At 40.6% G+C, this 25,925-nt stretch overlaps 2 protein-coding genes across 4 annotated transcripts in view; one reads left to right on the top strand and one right to left on the bottom strand.

Annotated features, from left to right (window-relative positions):
* The first annotated feature begins 2,732 nt into the window (after positions 1-2,732).
* LOC124066290 (tubulin beta chain-like) lies at positions 2,733-3,916 on the top strand. Its single transcript, XM_046402560.1, has 4 exons — positions 2,733-2,744; positions 2,834-3,180; positions 3,283-3,627; positions 3,768-3,916. The coding sequence occupies exons 1-4, from the start codon at positions 2,733-2,735 to the stop codon at positions 3,913-3,915; spliced, it is 852 nt and encodes a 283-aa protein (XP_046258516.1). The 3' UTR covers position 3,916.
* Positions 3,917-4,179: 263 nt separating this feature from the next.
* Positions 4,180-25,925, bottom strand: part of vps8 (VPS8 subunit of CORVET complex) — a 40,354-nt gene continuing 18,608 nt past the window's right edge. For all 3 annotated transcript variants that reach the window (XM_046401149.1, XM_046401146.1, XM_046401147.1), the window contains exons 16-45: positions 25,164-25,199; positions 24,271-24,361; positions 23,129-23,175; positions 22,954-23,043; positions 21,083-21,129; positions 20,054-20,276; positions 19,852-19,941; positions 19,451-19,502; positions 19,287-19,329; positions 18,833-18,905; positions 18,155-18,274; positions 17,015-17,086; positions 16,489-16,608; positions 15,902-15,958; positions 14,585-14,667; positions 13,367-13,451; positions 12,615-12,713; positions 12,251-12,340; positions 11,412-11,458; positions 11,165-11,309; positions 10,496-10,585; positions 10,062-10,247; positions 9,878-9,950; positions 8,437-8,519; positions 8,108-8,188; positions 7,491-7,660; positions 7,217-7,385; positions 5,570-5,623; positions 5,005-5,085; positions 4,180-4,661 (exon numbers count right to left, since the gene is read on the bottom strand). In XM_046401149.1, the coding sequence (XP_046257105.1) occupies positions 4,536-4,661; positions 5,005-5,085; positions 5,570-5,623; positions 7,217-7,385; positions 7,491-7,660; positions 8,108-8,188; positions 8,437-8,519; positions 9,878-9,950; positions 10,062-10,247; positions 10,496-10,585; positions 11,165-11,309; positions 11,412-11,458; positions 12,251-12,340; positions 12,615-12,713; positions 13,367-13,451; positions 14,585-14,667; positions 15,902-15,958; positions 16,489-16,608; positions 17,015-17,086; positions 18,155-18,274; positions 18,833-18,905; positions 19,287-19,329; positions 19,451-19,502; positions 19,852-19,941; positions 20,054-20,276; positions 21,083-21,129; positions 22,954-23,043; positions 23,129-23,175; positions 24,271-24,361; positions 25,164-25,199 (2,823 nt within the window). In that variant the 3' untranslated portion in view covers positions 4,180-4,535. The remainder of the gene's footprint in view (positions 4,662-5,004; positions 5,086-5,569; positions 5,624-7,216; positions 7,386-7,490; positions 7,661-8,107; positions 8,189-8,436; positions 8,520-9,877; positions 9,951-10,061; positions 10,248-10,495; positions 10,586-11,164; positions 11,310-11,411; positions 11,459-12,250; positions 12,341-12,614; positions 12,714-13,366; positions 13,452-14,584; positions 14,668-15,901; positions 15,959-16,488; positions 16,609-17,014; positions 17,087-18,154; positions 18,275-18,832; positions 18,906-19,286; positions 19,330-19,450; positions 19,503-19,851; positions 19,942-20,053; positions 20,277-21,082; positions 21,130-22,953; positions 23,044-23,128; positions 23,176-24,270; positions 24,362-25,163; positions 25,200-25,925) is intronic.

The raw sequence follows: 25,925 nt of genomic DNA on the forward strand, positions 1-25,925 counted from the left end.
TGGCATCCATCCTCTCACCTTCCTCGTCATGCAGCCTCCCGCTGGTCCGGAGTGTAAATAAATGAACAAAGCAAAGCTGCAGTGGGTTTATATAACTTTTTGGGACCACAAATTCACCAGGACTCACAGTGCTGCGTGTCGCACCAGAACATAGGAACAGGCACGTGCAGATAAGGGGGGCTACAGGGGCTCAGGCACCTGCCCTTTTCCTGATGGACATTCAAAGTGCCCTTTTGACAGGGCTGGTTTTTTTTTTTGTTTGTTTTTTTTTTTATTATTATTATTTTTTAATAAATAAATGAGTTCCAACAGCTAAGTTCTCCACAATGTCTCCTAAATCATATGCGAAGTTATACATTTGGGGGGAAAAACGTTTTACACCTAAATACCTTGCGGCCACGATTCATGACGTCACATGGTCAGCGAACCCATCGAAAGCGTGTGCATGCGGCCATCAAGTGAGACGATGCAAGAAGGAGAGGCGCATGGTAAGGTCGCAGTGAATCACAGTGTTCATTCCTTTTCTGACCATTCATGTTGTATGATTCGTGAAAGGACAAGTTAATACATTGTTTAGGGCTGTTTTTTGCGTTGGGTTGTGTAATGTAGAGCAACCTCATCGAGAAATTAAGTTGTTATTGAAATTCAGTTTTAAATAAAGTTCAATTGCTTGAAATGGTTTGTGCTCTTTTTTATAAACTGAGCCCCTGCCCCACCAGAGGTCTCTGCACGTCCCTGACCAGGAGTCCGTGTTAATCTGTTTCTGTTCTGCCTGGCCTGAGTCACGTCAGCCAGAAGGGTTGTAATATCACAGGTTTCATTTACATTAACGTTTGAATCGGTGTCCATGTGCGTGTGTGCGTGTGTGTGTGTGTATGTGTGTTTGGTGATTAGGCGCAGCCAGGATGTCTGAAAAAACAAAGTGGACATAAGAGACTTCTTTAGAAGTCAAAGTGGAAGTTACTCAAAGAAATGCGTTACACCATCCTGCAACACCTTCACTGGCTCCAATAAAGCAGCATATCCACTTCAAGATCCTCCTCATCATTTCTCAATAATCTTGTAAAGTGTATTTGTTTAATTGAGTAGAGTTTTATTCAAAATACTTGCGTCTCAAAGGCTAAGATGGACTCGTGAGACGAGCCAAAATCCCGCTCGGAGAAAGAGAAGTGAATAATAAAGGAGAGCGCAGCAGCAAACTTTCCTTTGTGGAGCGTCCAGTTCAGAAATGAGTTTTGTTGCTAGAAGCAGTTTAAGCACAATGTAGTTATGAAGTGTGATACAGTTTCCTGTGTGGTATAGCGTCAATGTTTGAAGGGTTATTTTTCCACGTGGAAATGATGTGTTTAAGGCTTCCCTGCTGTAAAACTCTATAATTCGGCGGGAGTGTAAATAACCCAATGAAAGGTTTATTGTTACCTGATTAATATTTCTGAAATATGTGTTTTTATATTAGCTTTTATTTTGGTAAAAGTGAACGATAGTCTGTTCACATTTCCCGACTATGGCATTGTCAGTGAGGGTACACTTCTCAACAGACAGTGGAGTTGCGAACGCATAATGTTTAACAGCTTTAACGAGTTTAACGGAGCCGTAATGAGGCACAAGCTCTTACTGTGGTCGTAGTTTTTGTGTTTATTCAATGTGGACTATGTTAAAGGAAGAAAATAAACTGCGAACTTCACCAGCCGTCAAGATCATTGCCATTACATATTACGGGAATCCGTACAGTCTGACCAATCAAAACTGAAAACCACATCCTCTCGACCAATAAGGTGTGTGCTGTGCTTCGAGTGACATTTAATAGGTCAAACTGTGTTCGTCGGCCCTCGGGAGCTTGGCGTTGCTCTCACCCTCTCAGAGTGGTTCGTCCGTTGGCGGTCTGAGCGCTTCTAAATTTGTCTGTCGTTGTTAAGAAGTTTTGAATTTCGACCATAATGAGGGAAATCGTATACATGCAGGCAGGCCAGTGTGGAAACCAAATTGGTGCTAAGGTGAGAATATTTTTTGTTTGAAAGTGAGGTCTCAGCTCACTGAAAAGACGGGCGGGAGATAAATTAGCTTAAGTAGCAACGAGGCTAATGATAGCCTGCCTCGGTCGTACGGCAGACTGGTTTGAGTCGCCGGGGTAAATCACGCTAGTTAGTCATCTAATTTAACACACAATGTTTCTGTTTTTCATCTCATTGTAGTTCTGGGAGGTGATAAGTGACGAACATGGCATCGACCCGACCGGGTCATATCACGGAGACAGTGACCTGCAGCTGGAACGAATCAACGTCTATTACAGCGAGGCAGCGGGTTAGCCTTAATATCACTTTGCTAAAGATTCCGAGCTACACAGTTAGGTTATCTAACTAATTTCCAATGGCGCCAAAGTAATTCAACACCAGTCGGAAAACTTGTTAGTACCCTAGCTATCCAGCAGGGGGCCCTTATCCCTTCCTACCCTTCCTAGCTACCGTCTCCCTGTTTCCCTGTTTCCATGACACAACAAACCTCCGGCTAACGGAAATGTCCCAAACAAATATCCAGTTAGTTTAACTTACGGTAATATTGTATAACCCATATAAGCGACTAACTTTGTTTTTGTAATTGAAATAAGTAAGAAGAAACAAGACACTGTATTGTCATTAAATGATATGTAACAGGAGAGCTATACGAGGCATTAGAGTTTACAGTGGTCGTTTGTGACCAAAGATCAAATTCATCACTTTTGTATGGAGCTTTGTATGGGAGCCCATGTAGATATAACCCCAATAAGAAGTAGTCACTGCTGCTTATAACAAACAATGGCCAAAATGGCCATGATTTTTTTGCTTTGTTCACTCAGCAATTCCAGGTGCTCCCGCTCCAGGTGTCGGACACAGTGGTGGAGCCATACAATGCTACCCTCTCCGTCCACCAGCTGGTGGAGAATACAGATGCGACCTTCTGCATTGATAACGAGGCCCTGTATGACATCTGCTTTCGCACACTGAAGCTCACCACGCCCACCTATGGTGACCTCAACCGCCTGGTCTCAGCCACCATGAGCGGGGTGACTACCTGCCTGCGGTTCCCTGGCCAGCTCAATGCTGATTTGAGGAAACTGGCTGTTAACGTGGTACCCTTTCCCAGGCTGCACTTCTTCATTCCAGGGTTTGACCCCCTGACCAGCCGCGGCAGCCAGCAGTACAGGTGGACAGTCGGGAGCCTGATTTGTTTAAACTGTCAGTCGTCAAGTTTTATTTTGATGCGTTTGAAATAAATCCTGACTCAAGTGTCTGTCTTTTTTTTTAGGGCGTTGACGGTTCCTGAACTCACCCAGCAGATGTTCGATGCCAAGAACATGATGGCAGCTTGCGACCCACGGCACGGGCGTTACCTTACAGCCGCCGCCATCTTCAGAGGCCGTGTGTCCATGAAGGAGGTGGACGAGCAGATGCTGAACGTGCAGAACAAAAACAGCAGCTACTTTGTGGAGTGGATCCCCAACAACGTGAAGACAGCCGTCTGCGACATCCCTCCCCGCAGCCTCAAGATGGCTTCCACCTTCATTGGCAACAGCACAGCCATTCAAGAGCTGTTCAGGCGCATCTCTGAGCAGTTCAGCGCCATGTTCCGCCGCAAGGCCTTCCTCCACTGGTGAGTAAAAGAAGAGTTCCGTCGGGACAGCGGTGTGAAGTCCACGTATTTCTGCTGGACTGGCGCAACACCAAACGTTTAGCCATGAGAGTTTGGCTTGTTTGTCAAAACGCATGCAATGAAATAATGATGTGTTTCAGGTACACGGGCGAGGGCATGGATGAGATGGAGTTCACAGAGGCTGAGAGCAACATGAACGACCTGGTGTCCGAGTACCAGCAGTACCAGGACGCCACGGCCGAGGAAGAGGGCGAGTTTGAGGAGGAGGGCGAAGAGGACATGGCCTAGACACCTGCTGTGACCTATTTTTTTGTTGTTTGTTGTTATTTTTACTATGCAACAGTAAGCGCCGGGCAACTCGTAGTCCTGCTGAAAATCAATTTGTATGGAAAAATTGTTGTTGTGATTCCACTGAAACTTATCAAATGATAATACGGAATTCTCGTCCAGCCGTGGTTTTCAAACGTTTCCTGTTCTGTGCACTGTTCTCGTTGTGCTCCTCTTCTTTGTTCACTTTCAGGACATGAATGTTCAAGAGAATAACAAGAGAGGCACAGTTATGTTATGTCTTTTTAATGCTTGTAAACAAACATTCCATTTCAATTCCCTCCCTGCAAAATACATCAGCCTCCTTTACAGTTATATTTCAGCCAGCTGTGATACATAAACAATGGATTAAAATAAAGCTACATTTAGTAAAATTACCAAAGTGTGATCAATATTACACAGTTTGTTTTGACAGAAACGGTTTCACAGAAGTTTAACAATATCAAAGCAGTGGAAAGCTTAAATCCACATTGATGTAAAATAGCTGGACAAATGCAGGAAATCAGAAGTGCATAGAATGTCTCGTCCTTAACCAGTCCTGCTTTACTCAAGTGTCAACAAATGAAGGAAGAATCCACCCTTCACTCTTCCAACAGAGGCGGAGGAGAGAGTTTAAGTTGGAAATTCTCTGTTCCCGATTGAGCTGTAATTAGAAGTCCTGTCTTCTCATTGCTGTGGCTGTGGGACAGTTCTGAAAGGATGGACAACTGGAAGAAGGAAAGAGAGAGGGAGAAAACAGAGCAATTACAAAAGGTGATGCATCACATTTATTTGCCTCTCTCTCTCTCACTCACACACACACACACACACACACACACACACACACAGGATAAAGCTGGGTGTTTGGTTGCAGTTTCCAGTTCTGATTCAGGGTTACAATCTGTGTTTCCAGGTCTGGATTCTTGGTGTTCATATTTTAAAAGTATGTAATCATAAAACTATATAAAAAAAACAGATCGTTTTGCTGTCATTCAAGAAATATCAATGTTCTAACTGGAAAACTGCTGTAGAGTTGTGCAGGGGTGCCGCAGACAGAAGCAGTATTCATACCCTGGATGGTCCTCGGTATAAACAACGTAGCTGATCCCAGGACTGTTCCTGCTGAAGGTCCAGTGTTGCCTCAACAAACACCTGGGCCAAAACAAAGATCAAGAACAAATGTAGTCAAAGCACAACAGGTCTAGCTGTAAGTTATGACAGTGTGACAAGTGGAGCTAGTGCACTGTGACAGCAGGTCTATGACAACAGGTTTGGTTTTAGATGGACATATGATGGCATTAACCTCCTTGTGCCTCATGCTTGTTGATTTTTAAAACATGGACAGTGAATATAGTTGGATCATGTTCATATTTGGTTCTTGGTCAGGGCACACAATAACCACATAACCAATCTGCTTTCTTACATCTCGGGTCCCGTTTTCAAAAACTTTTCATGGCACCAATCAGTGTGATTTAGATTTCAAAATTTTACTTGAGAAAATAAGACCCAGGTTGTTATTAAGTGGAATTATCTTTCAAGGTTTCAGAATGAAAGACTCACAGAGAAAACACATTGTAGCAGAAAGATCTCCAGCAGACCAGAGAAAAATGCTTTGTGGGATCTGATAAAACCTTACCTTCTTTCTGTCGGCCTCTGCTCCTGCATCATGATGCACTGAAGAAACACGAGTCTGAGACAGCGAGAGAGAGAGAGCCGTGTCAGTAGCAGTCATCATCCGTTAATCTTTTTAGATTAAAAGCAGCATAGAGCACATGCTGATGGAGCACCAACCTCTCAGGTCACAACAATCACTGATCTCATAGCTGTGAAACATCAGAACCAATCATAAAGGAGCATCGCAGCAATGACAGCAAATCATATTGACAGAGGGTGGCTTTAGAGCTGTGTCCATGTTTGAGGGAGAGTCCCATCACATCATTCTGCTCAAGTTGAAGGTTTGACTTTGATGAAAGTGACATATTTCGTCATTGGAGGGAACTCACTCCAACGAAATTCGTGCTCTGCATTTAACCCACCCAAGTGACGTGCACACACCCTCCCAAACCCGGGGCAGCGGGCGACCGCGTGCAGCGCCCGGGGAGCAGTGGGGGTTAGGTACCTTGCTCAAGGGTACCTCAGCCATGGACACCGGGACGGGGAATCGAACCAGCGATCCATCGGTTACGGGTCCGACACCCTAACCGCTGATCCACGACTGCCCCATTGTACCACATTGTACCACATTTTCTCAAACACTCTCAAACTCATTAAGCATTTCAAGACGAAAACATGAAATCAGTGGAATGAAGGCCCAAATACACAGCCCTGATAAATCTGTCTCCCACCCAAACATGAAAGACAACAAGTTGTGTGTGGGCATTGTGCAGCACTCCTCAAATCGTAGCCTGCACAATTAGTAACATATCTGTATTGTTGCCTTTATGTGGCTTCAGGGATTTAATGAACTCATGGAGGAGTTCTTTGTATGCTATAAAAAAAGCTGTGGATGGCAGATACTGTAAAAATCACATATGAATTTGTGATCAGACTGATATACAAACTTGCTGGGGGTTTTTTCCGCATTTTTTTTTCCTTTTGAAGGTTGGGTAGTGTTTAATTCATTTGATCCAAGTTTTTAGCATGTTCCTGTCGAGGGAATCACCAGTTAGCTGACTGTTTGAAACAGATGTGGATATGAGTGGAACTTTGAGGATTTACTTCCTACCAAAATACCAACTTGTTTTGAGCTGCTTCACCGGGATAAAACCGAGTTGACTTGAGTTGTGTGGGAGTGCAAACTTTCCAGACAGATGGTTAAAGAGAATTTCAAGGTGATATAAAATCCCAAAACAAGCACCACCATAAAAACAAAACCCTTCTCAAAAGCTAAATAACACATCATTTAAGAAAACAAATAAACAATACAGAAAACACATCTCTGCAGCAATGTTACACAAAAATAAAAAGACAACTTATTAGGAAAAAAAAAGAAAATGTGCAACAAAATACAGCATGTTACAATCCTTCTATCCCTCTCAGTCTTAATTTTGCCAGGTGGTTGGTTGGGGGTGTGAGTGGCATGTTCAAGCTAAATCAGGGTGACAAGTTGCTCTTTAAATTTTGCATTTGGCTGAACTCTGGCTGTTATGTCTGGACAGGACTCGAAATATTCTGCATTTTTCTTATTGCTAATAAATCCCAAACCAACAAACAATTGCTCCAACTAACAACTACAAGCTAGCTGTCGTGGGCAATGACATTATCCATTGCCCAACAGACACACCTGTGCCAGGGATGTACAGCGGCCTCTTTTCGGTTCAGTGGTATGTCCGCCCCTTCCTCCTTTGCTGGACGAGCACTTGTAGCAGCTCCACCGCTGTTGAAGGTCCAGAGTAAAGCCATGCCCACATTCCTTCTGCTGCAGACACTGGAGGTGGTACAGATGGCCACAGCTACAAAAGAGCCACATGCAGTTTGTGAGCTACACTGCAGTCACACCTTCCTTACAGCATCAGTAACAGAAGCCATTTGTCTCTTAACTGCTGCTCAGGAGTTACCTGAACACAATGATCTCCTCAGCTGAGTCCTGCCTCCTCTTGTACTGCTGCAGGCAGATGTTACAGTAGTCCTGTCGTGGATGGAGGCCCCTGGTGACAGCCGCACGCAGGTGAGCCAGGGACCAGTGGAGGTCGTGGTTCAACAGACTGGTGGTTGTTTCAAGTAAAGTCTGAAACAAAAAAGACAGCATGATTATAGGCCAGCCTGCAACTGGTGAGAGTTCACCAGCACCACTATTCTACTATTCATCATATAGAATTAGTGTATTAAAAAAACTAAATATGCAATTAGTCACAATAGTCTTTTTTAGACAAAGTAAAAGATATGTTTTGAGAGGGGGGTTATAAATCGCAGTCCCAGGCAACAAAACAAACTTTTCCTATTCCACTACTCCACAGCCTGAAGCCAGCAGTGAAGCAGAAACCATCATCGTTAAGCTGTGCTCAGAGAGAAGACTGTTCAAGTGTGTTGGAGTTCAGGTCTTTGATTGGTCAGTATTAGGGTGCAACATACTTTACCAGATACACAATATCCAAACAATGACATTACAAGTCTAATCTCATTAGATAGCTTACAGAACTGCGTAACACACAGCCACAACCACACTGTGCCTTACCTGTTCATAGTTAAAAGTGTCCAGCATACCCAGAATAAGACCTTGGATCTCTGCCAGCTTCCCTTTCCCATAGACTGGGTCCTAGACATGTTACAATGCACAATATACAGTATAAACAGAAATATCCATTTATGTGATTTAACTCATTGCAGACTTTCTGTCCAACATTAATAGCCACTCTTCAAATATAAAGGTAGCTAAGCTCACACAAATACAATTCCTGTCAATCATCCCTTTTGAGTCTCTAGAAGTGTGCAGTGGTGTCTGTGTCTACTTAGACAAACTTGGGAAAGTAATGGAAGCTAAAGAAATATTGGACAAAAACACACCTGGAGTATCCGTTGAATGATGACAGGAAGAGAAATAAAGCTGCTCATACAGTTGAGAACCTTCATCGTCAGCTCCTTCAAAACTGATAAATACACAAAATGTCAAAAGACTCAATATGATCTTAATAAACAGTACAATAAGTATCATTATCACTGTCATGATTTTGACTCTGTTTTAGAATCCATCATGTTGTTATCATATTACCATCAAGTGTTAGAAAGTTTATTTATTCACCATTCTACAAAACATGGTTGTACAATGAGAGGCAAGTTGTAGTCCATCTATGCTACACACACAGGAAATATTGTGAACTCTCTAGGCAGATAATATGGTCAGTATCTATTTAACACTGTCCATCCAGTCTGACGACATTTGAATGTCAAATATAGTTCATATGAACAGACTCTGCCTCTCTTATGGAAACCTTTTGTTCTGTCAGCTCTGGAAACAACATGTACAGCACATCGAGTGCAATAGTCTGATTCAGGATACTGCGATGGAGCCATCTTTCCGTAACGATAAAGGCACAGCAGTCTCTGATTTCCTCAATTTTATATTTCCTGTTACTAGACAATAGAACAAAAGTAGGCTCAATAGGGGAACAGCCTTAGATCCAAGCTAGCTTAGCTTAGCTCTAATACCAGCTCTCTTCCCTCTATTTTCTGGGGATCACACTGCTTTCAGTGGCATCTGCTCTGGTTGGTTAGTTGGAAAATGTTGGGAGCAATGACCCCCTCAAGGTCCTACGCTTCCTTTTACAATGTTGACTGCTGTATATGTAGGGAGATATAGCTAATATTTCAGTCAGCTTTCAGGTCTTACTCTTCGAGGTTAATTCAATATGGAAGATTTAAAATGTCTCAAACAAGAAAGAAATAACGTGAAACACACAATTTTATATGTGTTATATGTGTGCATTTGCTGTCATACTTAAATGAAAAACAGGAAAATTGTTAAGCTTGTTTTGTCTTGTTGCTACAATTTTACCATGCATTAAAATCAAACCACAACAGAGATAACAAGGGAAGAGGTGTGGTGCATTTCAATCTTCTCCACCAGAGAGCAGCACAGAGCTACTAATACTAAAGTATTGGTTTTAGTTTTAATAAGACAAAACGGGGAAGGACCAAAAAACTTGGGACATCATTACTCATGGGAAGTTCTATAAATAACTCTGTGTGTGTATGCATGGTTTTCATATCTCATGAGAACAAAAACCTGTTTATACAGTTACACACGGGGACTCACCTTCTTTATGAGGACAAAAAGAAAATCAAGTCCACATAAGGAAATGATTACATTTTAGGGTTAAAACTAAGGTTAGGGTTAGGCAAGAAATGGTTATGGTTAAGGTTAGAGTAAGACTCCAGGAAATCAGTGTAAGTCTATGTAATGTCCCTATAATGCATGAAAACATATCCTGTGTGTGTGTTTGTTTACCCTCAAATGTGTGTTTCCCCTTCACTAGTTTTTGAGAAGCCATCATGGTCTCCAGAAGTGGAAACCACAGAGCCTGCAAAAATGCCAAAAAAATTAATGAGCAGGAAGACAATGTTCGCCCTCTCCCTGACCCCCTGACCCCCTGCCACACACACACACACACACACACACACTCAGTCACTACCTCTCTTTGTTGCTGGTTGAGGTTCTGAGAGCTCTGATGACACAAGGCAATGATGTCATTCAGTGAATCCTTCACTCTTGTCAGTGTTGATTCACTGTCTCTCTCCTCCTCATCATGTCTTACATCTCCTTCTTCAACTCCTCTGTCGCTCTCAGCAGTGAGGAGGTTCAGGTTTTCCTTCAGTGTCTTCAGAGAGATTGTAAAAGCAATTGCAGCTACATAAAACAGTAGTGGTATAAAGTATGTACATTTACTTACTGTATGTCAGTACAGCTTGTGGTACTAGTACTGTACTTGAAATTTATTTAAATATATTTTTTTTAGCTCTACTGACACCCATATTCACAGTGATACGTGTCAGATTGACTAATTATGAATTATTTGTCCATTAATTCATCTCATAAGTGATTACTCCCAGAGTGTTTTGCAGTTACCTCTAACAAGACATCAAAGGCTCCTTGAAAATCTCCCTTCTTCTCCAGCAGATAGGCTGTAGCCTTATTGTGGCGGTACTTCTGTGTTATCTGGAGAGAAAGACATAGAAGGAAAGAAAGACAGAATGAAGCACAAGGACTCATAGGTGCTGGTCCTACCTGGTAATGTATGATCTACTTACTGAAAAGTCAGTGGTCAGGACTTTGAGAAAAATAAATAACCTCTACTGGTAGATTTAGATTCATAAGCATAACATATTTTAGCAGATGAAAATAACAGGAACCGTGATGGGTTTCCGATGACAACTGAGACTTTTGAGAGACCGCATGAAGCAAGTTGAAGAAAGGTTCAGTAATACTTTACTCTGCAGTGACACACATCTGAGGCTGTATTTAGTCACCGCAGTGTTTTCAGTTAAATGCTAATATCAGCATGCTAACATGCTCCCAGTGAACATGCTAACACGATGATATGTAGATGCAGGTGTAATATTTACCACGCTCACCATCCTAGTGTGCTCAAGTGTGCTTTTCAATACATCCTTCCTGTCTTACAGAAAACCCCCACTATATGGACTGTGCTGTTGTTCATAGAACAGCTCAGAGCAGGTATTCAACCCCTGTGCATAAACACATGCAATACACATAATCAAAGATAGTAGAGAGTACTTGTATGGCTTCTTCCAGTCTGTAGTGCTGGGAGGTCTGCAGGAAGCTCAGGAGCTTTTCCGGGGCAAAGCGGCTCAGTAAATCCAGCTGAAGTTCATGGAGGTCAGGCTCCAGCAGCAGGCTGGTCCCGGAATGCTGGCCTTCCCTGAAAAACAGGTGAGACAGAAGAAAGGAGGAGATGAACAGGGAAGACAGAAATTGAAGTCATGAGGAGTTAGGGAGCATGAGCACAGGATGCAGATCATACCGTGGCTCCAGGAGACAGCTGAGGAAGCTGAAAAGTAGCTGATCATCCTACAGAGAAACAGAGAATGTGACAGCGTACTGAGATATCCTTAAACCTTAAACTTGTAATTATGCGAAAGACTGTAAGTTGCCATTTTTATATTGTATAACCAGCAAGCTTCGCGGATGAGTTCAGAGTATTTCTGAATAGATGAGTGTTGTTAGAACAGCTTGCAGGAAGCTAATCGTGCACACACATACAAATATGAACATGAGACTGACAGCAGTCATGATGTGCAGGGAGAAGCATCTCCAGGAGGAGATGATGAGACAGCTGTAATGTCAGGTGACAGCATCACAGCTGCAGCACCAAGGAAGTTGATCAGACCACCGTTACCTGAGCAGGTGCTGATTTTATGCTCTTTTGAACAAGCAAGACAATCTTTTCTCCATATTATGGGCTGGAAAAATGCCACCTGCTTTCATATTGAATACATGGCTCCTGCTTTTGTGTCATCATTTTGAAATGGAATGCAAAAAAGACAATTTTAAGTCAGTAGAAAATAGCTGTGGAAATGAACTAATTAGTTAACTAAATTTCCTTTTGCTTTTCTTCTTAATTATTTACTTATATTTTATTTATTACTTCATTATATTACTATTATAATAATTAATAGTACTGTGACAATCATGACATTCCACTCAAAGTAAAAACGATCTGTAGCGGTTTAAATGCAGAAAGTTGTGAGTGAGTATTTGTGTATTTGCTAGCTGGAAGTCTGTACAGGTAGCCAGACTGTTAGTGCAGACATTACCAGATAATTACCAGATAACGAAGATATATTTTTTGATTGACCTTACCTGAAGGTCAGAGATGATTTGCCGCACCTCTTCAGTGAAGTGAAACACCACTAAGTCAGCTGACTTACGAGGGCCAAGTGTCACCAGCTCCTGTGGGAATATGTTGAGGGGTTTGTGTGCTGATGCAAATGTTGTCAGAGATATCAACAGCCAGAGAACATCTTCCTTCATCTGTGTTCGTGACACATTAGTTTGTTCACTCAACTTGTGACCAGCCAGCCTTGACTTTGTGAGTATGTGAATACTATACTACAGTAATCATTAAATACAAAAAGACAAAGACCAAAAGCCGATTTTAGACAAAGTAGTAGGTCTTAATGATCACTATCAATACAATGGGCATGTTGTCTGTATATGTACTGACCTGCATGTGCTGCAGTACTTTATCTCTGACTGACTGTTTCTCCTCAGGGCTGTAGCCAGGCATGGACAGCAGATTATGGATGTAGCTGAAGATCTCCCCCTGACACAAAAACAAACACAAACTTAAATTCTTGACCAGTTACATTATAACTATTTACAAGAAGCGTCTTCTTCAACACTTTTTCTGCACCAGCAGATATCCACATAGGAACACAGAATCTGTAAGGGAGAAAGTTTTGGCACGAAAAGCCTTTGGATTTTCATTTCTAGTTCAAGTACGGTACTATTGACCAATGTTTGGCTTTTCTCGCATGCACACCATGTAGAGAGCGAACGAGGTGGAACACACTGGACAAAATGCAATCTCTCAACCCATCCGCTATCATCTGATGAGGTTTTAGCCAAAGCCAGTTTTCTTCTAAAAACTCTCTACTTGTGAACAATTCAGGTAGTAGATGATCGATTCATCCCTGTGTCTGAAGTTGCGAATCAAACTCTAAACAATGACTGGTGAACGGAGGACGAAGTCTTGACCTCGATATCAATTATCTGGATATCTGCTGGATACACCGGAACATTGGCTGCTGCCTGCAGAGGCTAAATTGTTGTTGCTAAACAGCGGATGGGTTCCAAGATTGCAATACACTAACAAAAATCACACAAAAATAAACAAACACACAAATACACACATTTAAATGTAAGACATATCAACCAAATATATGTTTAGTTTGATACACCTGAAATGTATGTTACCTTTCTGAGGGGGTCTCTCAGGTAGCAGTCAATGATCCTGTCATACAGATGTTTCTTCTCATAAAGAAATTCACAGATTTGGTAGCTGGAGGGACAGACACAAGCATGTATACATGTAAACAAACAATAATAATAATTACAGCATTTAAGTCACTATTATAATGCATTTCTATTGCTATTCCTAGTGTTTTCACAAGTTGTGAATCTAAGTTTCAAAATTTCTGGATAAAATGTGATATCAATTATAAGCAACACTGTGAGACTGAGAATGAATCTGTAAATGTGTGGAAACAGTTCTGTAGCAGCTATGTGTAAAAGCCACTGAACAGCTCCACAGATGGCCTAGTATCTGACACATTCACCATCACACAAAGTACTGTGTGTCTAGTGTCATAAACACAGGCCAAACATTTCTTCCTCTGCCTCTTGTCACCATTTTAGTTCTCAATGCACAAGGATCTTTAATGGTTCATGCGAGAATCCATAACAGCAGTCCATAAATTTGTCTAAAAAGCAAACATTTTCTCCAGCACCTCACAATAGTGTTTTCCCTGCAGAACTGCCCAAGTACCGTATTTTCCGGACTATAAGTCGCTACTTTTTTCCCACGCCTTCAACTCTGCGGCCTAAACAACGATGCGGCTAATCTATAGATTTTTGCGGGCTAACGGCCCGGTGATGCGAAGAGGAAGACGCTAGTTTTAAGCGTAACTTTTAACAGTCATTTTGCGTGTCATGCACATACCGTCATCATGGAAAACACTCGAAAAAATGCATATGATGCAGCTTTTAAGTTAATAATAATAAAAGCAGATGGCCCGGACTTGAAAACGTATGTCATGTTACAATGTGGACACCTGCAGCTTATAGTCAAGTGTGGCCTATATATGTACAAATATATATATATATTTTTAATTTGGTGGGTTCGGCTTATACTCAGGTGCGTTCTATAGTCCAGAAAAATACGGTACTGTTAACTACTGTTAACAGCACTCAAGTAACAGTGACTTTCTTCATCCTATGTTACAACATCCAGAGAATATGTGAACTACATTGTGCATAACCTGGACCCAGGAAGTGAGCTCATAAACCTCAAAGTTACAAAATAATGAACTGAAAAATGCATGAGAAATATGCAAATATAAAAAATGCTGTATTTACTCAATACGGTTATTCAATGCAAATGTTTTTGGTTCCAGTCTTGGGTCAGTTACTCACAACTTGGCCTTCTCTGCCAAAGCCAACAGCCTCCCTTCATCAAACTGGACCACACCCCCAACCTGCAGCAGCTCCAGCAGAACCTACACACCAGTCAGACCAGTTACATTGTATACATAATCTATTACAAGGAAAAGTCCTGCACTGAAAATGTTACGAAATCTTCACATTTCAGAACCATGAAGTTCGTTCTGCATGAAAAATGAACTAAAATAGTAATTGTTCTTTATGCTATTTAATTAAATTAAAATTACAAACATTTTTTTCAAAATAGCTGCCTGTTCATTTTCTGTCAGTTGACATAATGATAAATCTGCAAACAGCTTCCAGCTGTGTGTAATGCACCTTTGTTCTGTCCTCCACATGGATGCATACTGCCTGCCCAGTTTTGGTGATATGCTCAAATTTTGTAGATTTACTAATTTATTAGTAATTTTAGTAGTAATATTAGTAATATTTTTTAGTAATTTTTCTTTAATCTTTGTGCTTCTACCATGGGTAGGTAGGCTATACAGTTAAATAGTTTCTTTTTTGTCTGTTTTGATATGATATCCGACTGGAAATCAGCACATGGTGTTTTATTTTGAAAACTGACTGGATTCTCTGAGCAGTTCCTGTGTCTGATTTCATGCCTGGCTCAAATATGCTCCGTTCAACTTGATGCGGCTTTCATAAAAGGCTTTGCTGTGCGTTTCTGTCCATGTGCTGCGTGTGTATGTGTGTGCGCAGAGCTGGGCGGGGCTGTCCGACACTCTCCTGGCCAAGTCACCTGCACAGCCGCAATTCATCTCTTCCAATGAACTCCAGCTCTGCCTCACTCCATTCACCTGAGAATCTCTTTCTTCTCTTTTCTTTTTTCCTTGGACTTCCTGAGCTCCCTGGAATACCTCCTCATTGACCACATAGCGCTCACCTGCCGCACCCACAAGGATGGATGCCACAGCAAGTCTTACTTCAAGGACTGATTTATTGGACTCTTAAATCAGCTAAGACAAGTAATTTCGTGAGTTTGTTGTAATAAACCTTATTTTTTGAGTTAACTTTTGAATTGTGTACGTCTGTTTTAAGGTTTGAATTTTTGGTCATCTTAAAACAGAACGATTGCGATAAGCTTCGGCAGTCACAGCTGGAACATGTCCAGTGGAATCAAGCAGTAATTGTTTTACTTGTACATACTGTAAATGTGGTCAAATAATGTTCCCTATTTCCCTCTGAAATACAGTGGAACAGAAAGTGACATGACAAGACTCAAGGAAAGTACAAGTAGCACAGATTTGCTCTTGAGTAAATGTGCTTGGTTATAGTCCACATATATACCTGCTGTCTCTCAGTGTGTCGGCAGTCATCATCTGGACAACACAGGAACTCTAAAACCTGAAAAGACAGTAAGAGAAAGATGAATGGAATTGGGTGGCAGCTTGGCTATTCTCTTAATACTGCCCACTACCACACATGGCGTCGTCTTACCAATAGCTTGATGAGTTATTTTATAGATAGATATTTTTTTGGGGGGGCAGCTGTGGCCTAGAGGTTAGAGAAGCGGCTTGTGATTGAAGCTCGATTCCCCCACCGGACGGGCAGGAAAAATTTGAGTGTGGTGGAGTGATAATGTCCCCACCCCCCATTAGCCGGCTGATGTGCCCTTGAGGGAACTTAACCCCCAATATGCTCCCTTAAGTGGGCGCTTAATGCAGCCCACTGCTCCTGTGTGTTTCACTGCATGTTGCATGTTGCATGTGTGTATGTTTGAATCAGTGATGGGTTAAATGCAGAGAAGTAATTTCCCAGCTTGGGATTAATAAAGTAAACAAAAAAAAAAAAAGCCATTGGTATACCTCAAACCAATAAGCTTTAATAGACATGATTGTGTCTGTCCGACCCACACATTGCTAAGGGTCGATTACCTGATCAAAGAGCTTCCTGTTCACAAAAAGTGTGTTGTCGGGCTTGGCCAACTGGCGAGCCAAAAAGGTGAAGAGCCCGCCCACCTGGGAGGGAGTAAAGTCTGGGTTGTCCACCATCACCTTGGTAACCACAAAGACACAACAATCATTAAAGAAAAGATAAAGTTACTGAGAGAATAAAAACAGTAAAACTAGTTAATGATATGAATTATACACCATGAGTCAACAGAGACAGGATGACAACGCTGCTGTTTTGACGTGAACGTGCAGGTGACCTAAATGCTATCTCTGTATTGTTGGGTTTGAAAATATCCAGGATACTGTATCATTTTAGAAAGATGTCTTTAATACTCAAACTACATAAGATGACCAGTGTATTTTTTTTGTTTAGTGTTAATTATTTGTCTGGTATCACTGTGGAGAACTGGTTTGTGCTAGAACTAGTTTTTGAAAGATCGTCTGTCTGGTCGGTCTGTTTTATCATTATAAAATATGTCAAAGAAACACAAAAGAACATGGGTATTACCTGAAGTAAGATGTCCACTGTCCTCTGCTGGTATTCAAGGGCTTGCTTGTCATTCTTAAAGTCTTCAAATGTCTACAATGTTTAAAAACAAAGTTTAACAAAAAAACAAACAACAACAACAACACAAAAAACAATGGAAGCAAATCTGTGATGTTTTTCCTCGGCAGGAACATAAAAATCCAAGCAAGTGAAAACAAAATGAGACTAATACTGCAACCAGTACTGCGTGCAGTCCATTTTTAATTCAAATAATTTAATATATCTGAAAATTACAGCTGGATGCTAGAAATTAATTATTATTTTTTTAATGGCAAAGTAAAATGCCAATCAATAAAAAATTTAGCATGTAAAATAAGTCACTTTAAAGGAGTCACGCCCTTTAAAGTGACTGACCGAATTCAGCACAGGTCCAGCCAGTTGGGGCTAGTAGCCTCACAGTTAGCGAAATAGAGATCACCTGAGTGCAGTGAATGTGCCTCAAGTAATTGTACTATACTATAAATACTACAAAAACGGGGTGCATACTTTTTTATAGACACTGCATCTTGGAGCTCAAGCTCATCAACCACACAGGTCCTCACACTTAAAAGCTAAATGAGAGGAATGTTTGTTGATGCTAATAGAGGAAGAATCCAAAAACAACACTATGAGTACACTGTAAAATTACTGTAAAATCAGTGTCCAGACAGTTGAACAGTGAGCTGAAGCTGTTGATTCAATGCTCTGTACTGTAGGTTCGAACAATCACCTTTCACATTGTCACACTGTCATTTGACACATTGTTGTTACAAAAATAATGACTATAGCCATATTTGCCAAGCTTCCTGATTTTCCCAAGAGATTCTCATTTATCATTACCCTCTCCTAGTTACATGGCTGTCTACTGTGACAGGCCAACAGAGGAATTCAGCAGCTACAATGACTGGTACATTGGTAATAATATCATAATAAATATTCAGGTCAATGCATACAGTTGGAAACTTTGATTTACCAATAGTTTTTACTTGACCAGTAGCAATTTTTGCAAGGCAAATTAATGTAACGGGGGTGATAAAAGAGAAGTGATTCAGATCCAGTCTTCTAACGAGCTAAACACACACTTACCTGCATGACTACAGTTAAAATTATATGAAATCTCACCATGGCGAGAACGTTGAGGAACTCCCGGGTATCAAAGTGGAGGAGTGTACGAATAAATGGGAACACCTCCTCCTCCTCTGATGAGTCAGCTGAATGAAGACGGATAAGAAATTCAAACACCTGTGACACACAAACACAAGCACACACAGTTAGCCCACTAATATACATAAAAGCTTGTTTGTGAAGTCTATAGCAACATTTCTCCAGAGGATATAACGGTGGTGTTATCCCTGATCACCATCCTATCACCCGTCAGACAAACACATGCAAAAGATAGGCACAGACCTCTGCATGTGTTCAACACTAACTAAATATAAGCAGAGGCATTTATAGGCTTTTGAAAATGATAATAAACAGCTTTGGATTACACTGTAAAAACAGTAGGTGAGAAACAGGGCAACTTTGCAGAGACCAGCTTTCTCTAAACGCAGCGCTGCATTACTGCTACTGCTAGACATTAATGCTTGGTCTCGATTATCCACAGAGGAATAAACTACTCACATATATCTATGTTTTCACAATGTTATCATCATTGATTAGGGCTAAGGGAGACCTAACAGCAAGCCTCAATCCTTCTCCCACTTTGACGGCAACCTCTGCAACACCGTGAACTTCTGCAGCTTTTAATCGCAGCAACCAGTGTCAACTGTTATTAAATATACAGCAGTATCTACATACCTGGTTCTTGACTTGAACCACAAGGTCTTCAGGGATATCTCCTAGTGGATATGCCCTTCCTGCAAGGCAGCAGCTACACAAGCACAAGCAAATGAACTGCGTTTAGCTGCAAAGGCTTCATGAAGTGTTTCTGAGTGCATGTAATAACATCCAGTGTTGCACCCCATCCCTCTTTGTTAACGAGTGAGCCTTTCCAGACGCCCCTTTCAAATCCAATCATGATACTATTACTTGTTTCTGGTGAACCTGTACACATGTGGAATTTTCCAAACTGGCTGTTTTTTAAGCATTACACTTAACTTTCACAGTCTTTAGCTGTCCCCAGCTACTCTGGCTTATTGGAACTTGTTACTGCCATCAAATTCAGGATAAACATATAATTACAAAACATATCAGGGTTGTGTGCCAGCAGCAAAACCTAATGGACTTAAAGTTAGAGACTGTGGAAACTGACCTTATGTACACCAGAAGTTTGTTTCCCATCACCACTTCCTCATCTGTCCAAGAAGAAAAAGACCAAAGACAAAGACTTAAATATGCTTTTGAAACTTTATGTACGACTACTGAGATGCTAAAAATAGATGACGCTATGAACTCTGGTGTGGTTTCCAGCCTGACCTGTTAGGCTCCTCCCCTCCCTAATAGGTGGGCCAATCACTGCAAAGAGTTTCTAAAATATAAACACGAAATCAGCAACATGAATGGGTATCAATTACGATGTACGTTCCTATTGAAAGGACTTTATGAAAAACGATACATTAAGAATAGATGACTTAAGAGAAGAGAGAAAAGAAGAGAATGCTAATTAACACAAAATGAACTTAATTAAGTGCCCTGAATGATTTACTCAGCAAGAGATGACCTAAAAGGTCAAATGGTTCGTACTTACAGCCACATATTGCCACTTAAGTCAAACTGAAAGCAAATTCATCCTACTGATTAAAGCACGTAATTTGGCAAAAAACTGCCATCGGGTCCGACGTGATGAAGATGACATCTACTTTTCGCAGAGGACTTACCTCCATTGGTGTAATGTAGTCATTCATGCCACTGTTGAAAACGTAGATCATTGCATCATAGAGCTGGTTCTCCCAGCACACTTGAACCACCTTCAAACACACACACACACACAGAGCTTTATTGATGATGATCATCCTAATTAGGTTTTCTAACTAAATTTGTCTGGCCACAGTTGCAGCTTTATTTACTCTACCCACACACCTGCTGTATGTCCAGACTTGTGATATCCAGATGGACAATGCATCTCTCCAAGCTGTCCATCATACCGCTGCCATGGTAATGGGCCAGGAGGTCTCTCATGATGGGTGTGGTGAGGTGACCAAGGCGGTCCGCGACAATGTATGACTCCAGTGACTCCAGAAAGACGCCCTTAGCCACTGTGTTCTCCACCAGCCGAGTATACAGCTGGTTGAAGAGCAGGTCACTGCACATACGCACGCGCGCACACGAAATTAGGTTTCATTCACTTACTGGGATTCTGTTCCAGTCAAATGGTTTCTGCCACCTGTAGTTCCATTCAGCTGGTTTGGGCAAAGGGATCTGTTTCTTGTTCATACCCATCCTTTGACAGACTCAGTCTTCTTCCCCGTTACCCTTTTCTACCCATTTCTCTAAACAGCTGTCTCTGTATCTCAAAAACCACTAAGCTGTGGGTTTCTGACTCTCTATCTTCTACTTCTCTGTCTAGTTTGCTCCCCCTTCTCCTCTCTTTTCACTCAGGCCACTCTGTGCTGGATGTTTGGATTTGGATCACTGTCCCTCAAAAGCTCCAGCCTCTCCTCTTGTCTCTCTCTCTAGTTTGCATGTTATCATGTCTCTGTTTCCTTCTATGTGTCTGTTTGTCTCTCCCTCTGAGAATGCTGTGCTGCCTCTTCCGTTTTTGCTGGGCCCCTGCTCTTGGTGGAGACTATCCCAAGAGGCCCAGGTCCTATTTGGTGATATCCACCCACCTATGTTTTACAATCTGAATTCCTGATATCATAACTTGTAAATAAAGGGATTTTTTACCGATCTGTTCTGTACACATGACATCTGATGCATATCTGCCCATTCTGGACATTTTTTTTTTTAGGGAAGATTTTTGTGTCCAAATGGAGGATGTACGAACAGTGGGCTAGAAAACTAAAATGAAACTAAAATGAACGACTGCAAATTTCCCTCCAGTTCAAGAGTCTTACCCTTATGGTTCTATGATAACATGTATGAACCTATGAATGCATATATACTCACGGCCTCTGTAGCAGTAAACAGTAATCCACCAGGACTGGAACCACATCCTGAACACACCACAGACAGACAGAGAGAGAGAGAGAGAGACCGACTTGTAATGTTCTTCAGTGAATTTTGTCAAATAAAGAAAACCACACACACACATACATAATTACTTACGATGTATAAAACTGGTAGAAAATAAAAAAAAAGTTACTGTTTAAGTTACTAGATTTGATACAGTCATCAGTACTGCAGCAAACACAATGCAATCAAAAGTCAAGTCATTTTGTTTGAAAATTGCAAAAAAAATGGGATGTTTGACTTCATTGGCTTCATTGATTTTTGTCAATATATGCTCACTGAAATACACGCCTGTGTAAAGGATAATACTACATGGGCTCAGTAACACTGACTGAAAATGAGTGAATTCTGTTTTTATTTGTTTAAAACAATTTTTTGGAATCGGGATTGTAGTTTCAATGAGTTAAACACATGCTACACGGTAAGGTCCAAAGACAGATCACACCCATATCATCCATATACTGTACACACATTGTGAGAAAAAAAACTGTGTGTGTATATTTTAAATGGTTAGAATCTTTTTTAAAGTCTGAAAACAGATTATGTAAACTCTTCAAAGTGATTGTTTCAGAGAAAAACTCCTGCAGAAGTACTCTGCTGTCTATTTGCTGATTGCATCCATTTTAGCACATAACAGTGTGTGCACGCTGGTAAGTGATAAGTACTCTAACAAAGCCCTACCTGTCCTTCTTGTTTCTTATGAGTTCACATTAGTATTTTGTCATTTGTTTTCACATGTATCCTGCTGCTCCAAAAGGAGCATCTCGTGAGACCCACATAACAGGATGATCCAGTCCAGTCGAGTTTATGGGCAGAAATCTACATGAACAACTTCAATTTCCGACAAACTATGTACTGAATTCTCATATACATTGTACATAATTTCATAGGTTGAACTGGGTTTGCCAATATCTTGTTTGTGTTTTTGGTTTTAGCCTTTGTGTAAAGTAGATTAGGTACATTAAAATGCACATAACAGAACAATCCTTGATTGTTGTACTGTATATGGTTTACATTTAAATGCCAACACTATACATGTGAATACACAGGGCAGTCAGAATATGAATCATGCAGACCATGAAATGGAACAGACTGGACCTTAATGCAATAGATTTTAATTTGGTGTTATGATAGAATGTCAAGCCAGCACATTCTTTTATATAAAAAAAGAAAATGCCACTAAAGACATTATGTAACAACTGGTTTGAAATTTATTTTTAAAACAGTGTTAAGTAGTGCACAGTTGGGGTCCAGAGACACCCAGGGGTCCTTGAGGGGATCCCCAGCAAAAGCGGAATCATTTATGTTTACTATGTTTCTATTGATAAGTAACATAATGACAGAATGGGGGACCTGGGAACAAAGTCTTATCAAATGGGGGTCCAATGTCTAATTTGTGCCAGTTTTTGGGATCCTTGCCATGAAAAAGTTTGAGAACCTCTGAATTAGTGAACTTTAGAGGTGTTGGTTAGTGCGCTACTGTTTTCCCTGCTCTTAATCTCAAGGTTACGTCCTGACCATCTGCTGTCTCCAGCTTCATAGTAAACACACAAACATGGGATTGATATCCATCATGTGATCTTAGAAAGAAAGAGAAAAAAAATAGCATTTTTCAAAACTATTCAGTTACAATGGTGGATTGTTTGAATCACTCCATGTCAGCCATGATGGTTCAATGTTAGTCACATGCCTAACTCTGCATTTTCTCTAGACTTCTAACTGTATTCTCCCAGCTGTTAGTATTCTATCATTGTGTTGACTCCAAGACTGAACACTTCAAGGTGCGTGCTTGAATTATGCTAGCTTACATGGAAGTGCTGCTCCATCACTTGGATCTTGCCTTGTTCTGGACACTTCTTCAAAGCATACTCTGTAAACTGGAAAATGATCTCCACCATCTGCACAGAGAGTGGTACAGGTTCAAGAGTACATTGTCCTGGGTACAAAGACTTAAAACAGCAAGCAGTGGTTTTCTGTTCTTACCTTGTCAGCCACAACTCCCTTCCTTTTTACTGGATCACCAAACAGGCCTGGAATAAACATAACACATATTATTCTACCAGGGTTCATCTGTCAAATAACTGATTTTTATATTAATCATTTTCTATTCAAAAAATCTTTGATAAATCATAATTAATTGCATGTTGAGGCATAGATTTATCTATTTTATTATTATTTTAAACAAGCACTGATACAGCTTATCAAGTCATTTAAATCCAAGTCGACAAGCTTTGTTTCACTGATGTCCTGTAGTTCACTGTTTCAGGATTTCAGGACTAGAGAAGATGGGTTTCATGTGTGAAATGGGATTATTTTTTATGTTTTCTCAAACTTTAGAATCTAATCATAGTGGAGAGTTTGCAAACGGACTACAAACAGGTCAGATTATTTGAATTTAAGTAACTTTGGATGGCACAGTAGCTGTCAGATGTTATCAGCTGCATGGTGTACCCAGACTATATCTTTTTAGTGTCTTTGGTAACACTGTGCTGATCAGCAAGGTTGGATTACCATCTGGACAGGGTGGGCAACCTCTCCTGGAGCCCAAACAAGGACTCCAAAAGCTCCATATTCACTGTGTGCCAAATTGTTTCTGACAGTCTGATTCATTATGGAACTTTGGCCTTATAGTGTTACAGTGTTACAGCTACAACCAAGCGTCTGCTGAGGATGGCCAGCACAGCCTCTAAGAGGGGTTTCACTATATGATGTCCACTAGCTTTAAGAATCAGGTGTGTGTACTGGCTTTCTTTTTGTTTGCAGATGTGTGTTTGGTGGCTGCAGCGATTATAGAATTTACACTGATGATACATCTCTGTGTTGGCTGCCTCAGTGATGCTTTGTTCTGCTGCTATATATATTTTATGTATCCTAATATTGTTGCACCAACTAGCATGTACATAGCCATTCTTATTTATGTGATACAATACATTTAGCAATGTAATATATTTAGCCATGTTAGATTATGTCAGTAGCAGTAATTTGTCCAATTGTTGGCTATGTCAGCAAATGTCATCCTCATCTCACTCACCAATGTTTCCATTTATCAAAGCAGTTTGGGATGAGTTTGATATTTGAGTAACTAGAAGACTGAACTGTGATGAACAGACATGCATTATACCCACCGACCACAGCTTTTGCTGTTCCCTCATGGAAAGACCAGGCCAGAGAGAGAGCCTCAACAAAATGCTCCTGCTTCAGCAGACAGTCTATACGCTGGACACAGACCAACACAAGGAGTGAGCAGATGCTGGTCTTCTGATATAAACTAAATAATCTACAGCATATAGGAGCTCAGGAAAAACATAACTTCTAGTAAAATCTTGTATAATCGTATTCATGGATTTTTTTGTATATAATGATTCCTGCTGTAGTAGGAATAGTAGTAGTAGTTTACTAATTTACTGATTTACAGTGTGAACATGGTTTAGCATAACAACTATCATACAATAATACATACAAAACTAATGGTGTAGTTTTATGTATAAATGTGAATGATGGGCAATGTTAAATATATAACAGCATGTCAGTGCACTGTAAGGAAGTTTCTCAATGTAAGCATGCAACATACTGAAGAAGGTGAGTAGTAATTATTCTGTAATGATTCTGTTAGAGACTGCCAGTCTCTAGTGAAAGTGGTGCTATGGTGAGCAAGTCAGTAATTAGCCTGTCAACACAGCCACCTCAGCGGCTTTACGCTTAGGCTTAATTCCTGCAGGACAGTTAAATGACATACTGACATCATTTACTATGAAATGTCATGTCTTCATAGTTGCTCTGTCTGTCACTAATGTTAACATGGGCGGTTAACTATTGTGTCTAAGATGTTACTGAGGATGCTTTAAAATGACTCTCATAATGTACGCAATAGTTTTAGGAGAATATTTAAGATTAAATTGTGCTCAGCTGTTGTGTTCTCAGGGTTTTTAGTTGACCAGGCTAAACATTAGGAAAATTAGTTAGTAGGGAAATCCCTACTAAGTCATTTAAAAAAAAAAAAAAATAAAACCATACATACCTCTCTCCAGTTCCTGAGAGTCATAATGTGAGCTGACTGCAAGACAAGACAATATCACACTGTCAAAGAATAAGAAAACCCAACCACCGACTCACCTACTATTTTGTAGGTCTGCACAAACGCCCAGTGTCTGAAATGTTTGGTCAAGCACCTAGTATTATTCAAAAGTCTATCTCACCTGTTTGAGATTTTTTTTTTTAACATAAATAACAAAACCTGATTCTTGGCATTTAACAAGATAAGTCAATCATCTGAGATGCGCACAAATATATTCTGCAATAATCTGCCTCTAATCACCACGACTCTTATACAGCTGTAAAATATCCAAACATGCCGAGTTTTGCTGCCTCACAGTACAACTAATGAGTATAACTTATTCACTTATTTATTTTTTCACTTCTTATTGTTATTAGTATTACTATTGCTGCTATAATGTTATGTATTCTTCATTGTACTCATACAGATGAAAAGAACCGAAATAAGCACAAAAATATAAAATGCTCAACATTGTCCAACATTATTGAAAGGACTAAATTGGGAGTTTTGTAACAACAACTGACACAACATGACTAGAACTTTGACAAGAACTACATATAGTATAAAAATAATTTAACATAGATGGGTCCAGGCTAGCAGTTACCGCAGCTGCAACAATAGACAACATTGTCTTGTTAAAATCATTTACCGACAATGAGATATGCCCAATGAGCAGAGGGACAGCTCCACATAGAGAAGCAGCTCACAGGTGCTGACAACACAACA

The sequence above is a fragment of the Scatophagus argus genome, chromosome 10 (assembly GCF_020382885.2).
Source record: "Scatophagus argus isolate fScaArg1 chromosome 10, fScaArg1.pri, whole genome shotgun sequence".
Taxonomy (NCBI): domain Eukaryota; kingdom Metazoa; phylum Chordata; class Actinopteri; family Scatophagidae; genus Scatophagus; species Scatophagus argus.

Coding starts and splice junctions, on each gene's coding strand:
- LOC124066290 (XM_046402560.1), top strand. Junction 3,181..3,282: donor CGCGGCAGCCAGCAGTACAG/GTGGACAGTCGG, acceptor CTTTTTTTTTAG/GGCGTTGACGGTTCCTGAAC. Junction 3,628..3,767: donor CGCAAGGCCTTCCTCCACTG/GTGAGTAAAAGA, acceptor GATGTGTTTCAG/GTACACGGGCGAGGGCATGG.